At 31.8% G+C, this 2,658-nt stretch overlaps 1 protein-coding gene across 1 annotated transcript in view; it reads left to right on the forward strand.

Annotated features, from left to right (window-relative positions):
* Positions 1-2,658, forward strand: part of HECTD2 (HECT domain E3 ubiquitin protein ligase 2) — a 62,542-nt gene that overhangs the window by 16,712 nt on the left and 43,172 nt on the right. The window contains exons 2-4 of the mRNA XM_012801328.1: positions 924-1,062; positions 1,778-1,880; positions 2,286-2,375. Of these exons, the coding sequence (XP_012656782.1) occupies positions 1,049-1,062; positions 1,778-1,880; positions 2,286-2,375 (207 nt within the window). The 5' untranslated portion in view covers positions 924-1,048. The remainder of the gene's footprint in view (positions 1-923; positions 1,063-1,777; positions 1,881-2,285; positions 2,376-2,658) is intronic.

Raw genomic sequence — 2,658 nt, forward strand, 5'->3', positions numbered from 1 at the left:
GGTGATTGGTGGGGACACCTCTATGGTTTATCTTATAAGGGTACAAGTGAATCTTTCTAAAAGCAGAGTATGAATGTCTTAACTCAATAACTAAGAAAATGACATGAAGGCTACATTAACCAGTTTGATGAGAGTATTTCAAATTGTATATGAAAACACCACACTGTACCCTTGATTGCATTAATGTACACAGCTATGATTTAATAAAAAAATAATTAAACAAAAATTTAAAAAAGATTAAAAAAAGAATTACAGAGGACATAAATGATTTCCATGTGCAGCATATACAGTCAAGCCCTGCATAATGACATTTTGGTCAAAGACTTAACTGCACATATGAGGACAGTGGTTCCATAGATTATGATATCATATGTGTACTGTATCTTTTCTATGTTTAGATACACCAATACTTACCATTGTCTTACAATTATCTATAGTATTTAATACAGTAATATGCTGTACAGATTTGTAGTCCAGGAGCAATAGGCTATAGCATATAGTCTGGGTCTGTAACAGGCTGTACCATTTAGATTTATCAAAAATATCACCTAGTGATGCATTTCTCAGAGTATATCTCCATCATGAAATAATGGAAATATTCCCTGAAAGACAACTTTTGGGAAGGGAGGAGAGGGAAGAAATGCTAAATTACATTGATGGACGACTTTGGGAAGGAAGAGAGAAAGGGAGAAAGCTCTATGTTAAACATACACGTTAATATAAAATACAATTTAGTATCTGTTGTGAGTGAGGTAGGAGATTAGGAAGTGCCCTTCACTACAGTTGGTTTTTCTGTTATATGATGCCAAAGTGAATGTAGTACAAAGTAATTTGTTTTCTGTTATCATTGAATTAACCTGACATTTTATAAATTGAAAACATTTTATGACTAATTACATTGAATTCTTTTTTATACTTCACAGTGAGAGATCTACCACCAGTTTGCCTTGATGTTAGACAAAAACAGCGTGTCTCTGCAGATTCATTATCATCTGAAGGGAAGGCCCCAGTCCTTCCAGAACCTGTCCTTCCAGTCCAGCCCAAAACTATGAAAGACTTTCAGTAAGTTTCAACTCACTGTTTATATATAAAGAGTTATCTGCATGTCAGCATTTTATATAATTTAATGTCTTTGTGTGAGAAATTAATTGAACTTATAGATAATTATAAGGTGTTATTAATGCCAAGAATGAAGACACAGAAGACTACATTTCTCAAGTTGAAGGTGAAAACAAATGTATGAATAACAGGTAAGGTTTAGATATGTTGCAGCAAAATAAAGGAAATGCTAAATAGGAGACTATGAATCAAAACAGGCAAAAAGAGATAAAAGTGGTGATAAAATAAGAGAATGTTGCCATTTTACATAAGAGCTCATCTACTGTGTGACACGTACTATGAAAGTTATGTCACCATTCAAAAATCCAAAATCATGTTTAAAGGACTAAGTGGGAATGAGAAAGTAGAGACAGAATGTAGATAAATCTTCAGAAGCTTGGCTATAAAGGGAAGGAAGAGGAGAGATGGTTAGAAAAGACATGTCAAGAATGAACATTTATTTAAAGCAAGTAAATGTGAAAGTTGAAGCCGGATTAATGTGTTAATCCAATTAAGAATTATAAATTCATAAACTACATTTACATTAACTGGAATATATTTCTGTATTTGGTTTCTGTATTTCAAATTTCATGTTTGGTGACTTTCTTTGTGAAAAATTCTATTTTATCTGAATAACATTTCTATCCACATGTGCTTAATAATTTTTTTTTCATTTTAGGGAAGATATGGAAAAAGTTAAGTTATCAGGAGATTGGAAAGCAATACATGATTTTTATCTAAAAACATTTGATTCTTTCCCAGAGTTAAATGCTGCATTTAAGGTAATAATAAATAAAACATATTTTTCATTCACTTTGTTCTAAATTTTCCAAAAAGGATGTGATAAATTTGCTTCATTTTCTACTCAATATTGACTTAAATGCTTAAACAAGCATATATTTGATATGTATTGATTTATGAAATTATATATCTCACTATTACATAAGTAATATCTTATATATCATTACTTAATAATGCTAATCTTAATGTTAGACTCCATTCTTTTACACTTAAAAAGTTATTAAATAATCTTTATACATTTATTTTTATTTTTAGCAATAAAACAGTTCTTTTTTATCATCAGACTAAAAAATAGTAGAAATTATAAAAGAATGGTATGGTTCAAATATTATTAAGAATAATCCTTAAGATGATATGTACACTTAATTCTTTAATTGAATATGCAGAAAGATGCCACTGCCTCGTTTAATACCATTGAAGACTCTGGGATTAATGCTAAATTTGTGAATGCTGTATATGATGCCTTACTTAATACTGTAAGTATTGTTATGGACACATGCAAATAGTATAATTGTATTTCTCTTCTGTATTTCAAAAATAGCTACACAAATACTATAAAAATCACCTTATAGGCTTGGTGCCCCTTAATGCCAGCCACATACACTGAAGTTGATGGGTTTAAACCCAGCCCAGGCCAGCTAACCAACAATGACAACTGCAACAAAAAAATCCAGGTGGGCTCGGCGCCTATAGCTCAGCGGGCTAAGGCACCAGCCACGTACACCTAAGGTGGCGGGTTCAAATCCCCAGCCCGGACCC

Source organism: Otolemur garnettii, unplaced genomic scaffold (genome assembly GCF_000181295.1).
Source record: "Otolemur garnettii isolate 467f Iridium unplaced genomic scaffold, OtoGar3 scaffold00008, whole genome shotgun sequence".
In the NCBI taxonomy this organism is placed as follows: Eukaryota; Metazoa; Chordata; class Mammalia; order Primates; family Galagidae; genus Otolemur; species Otolemur garnettii.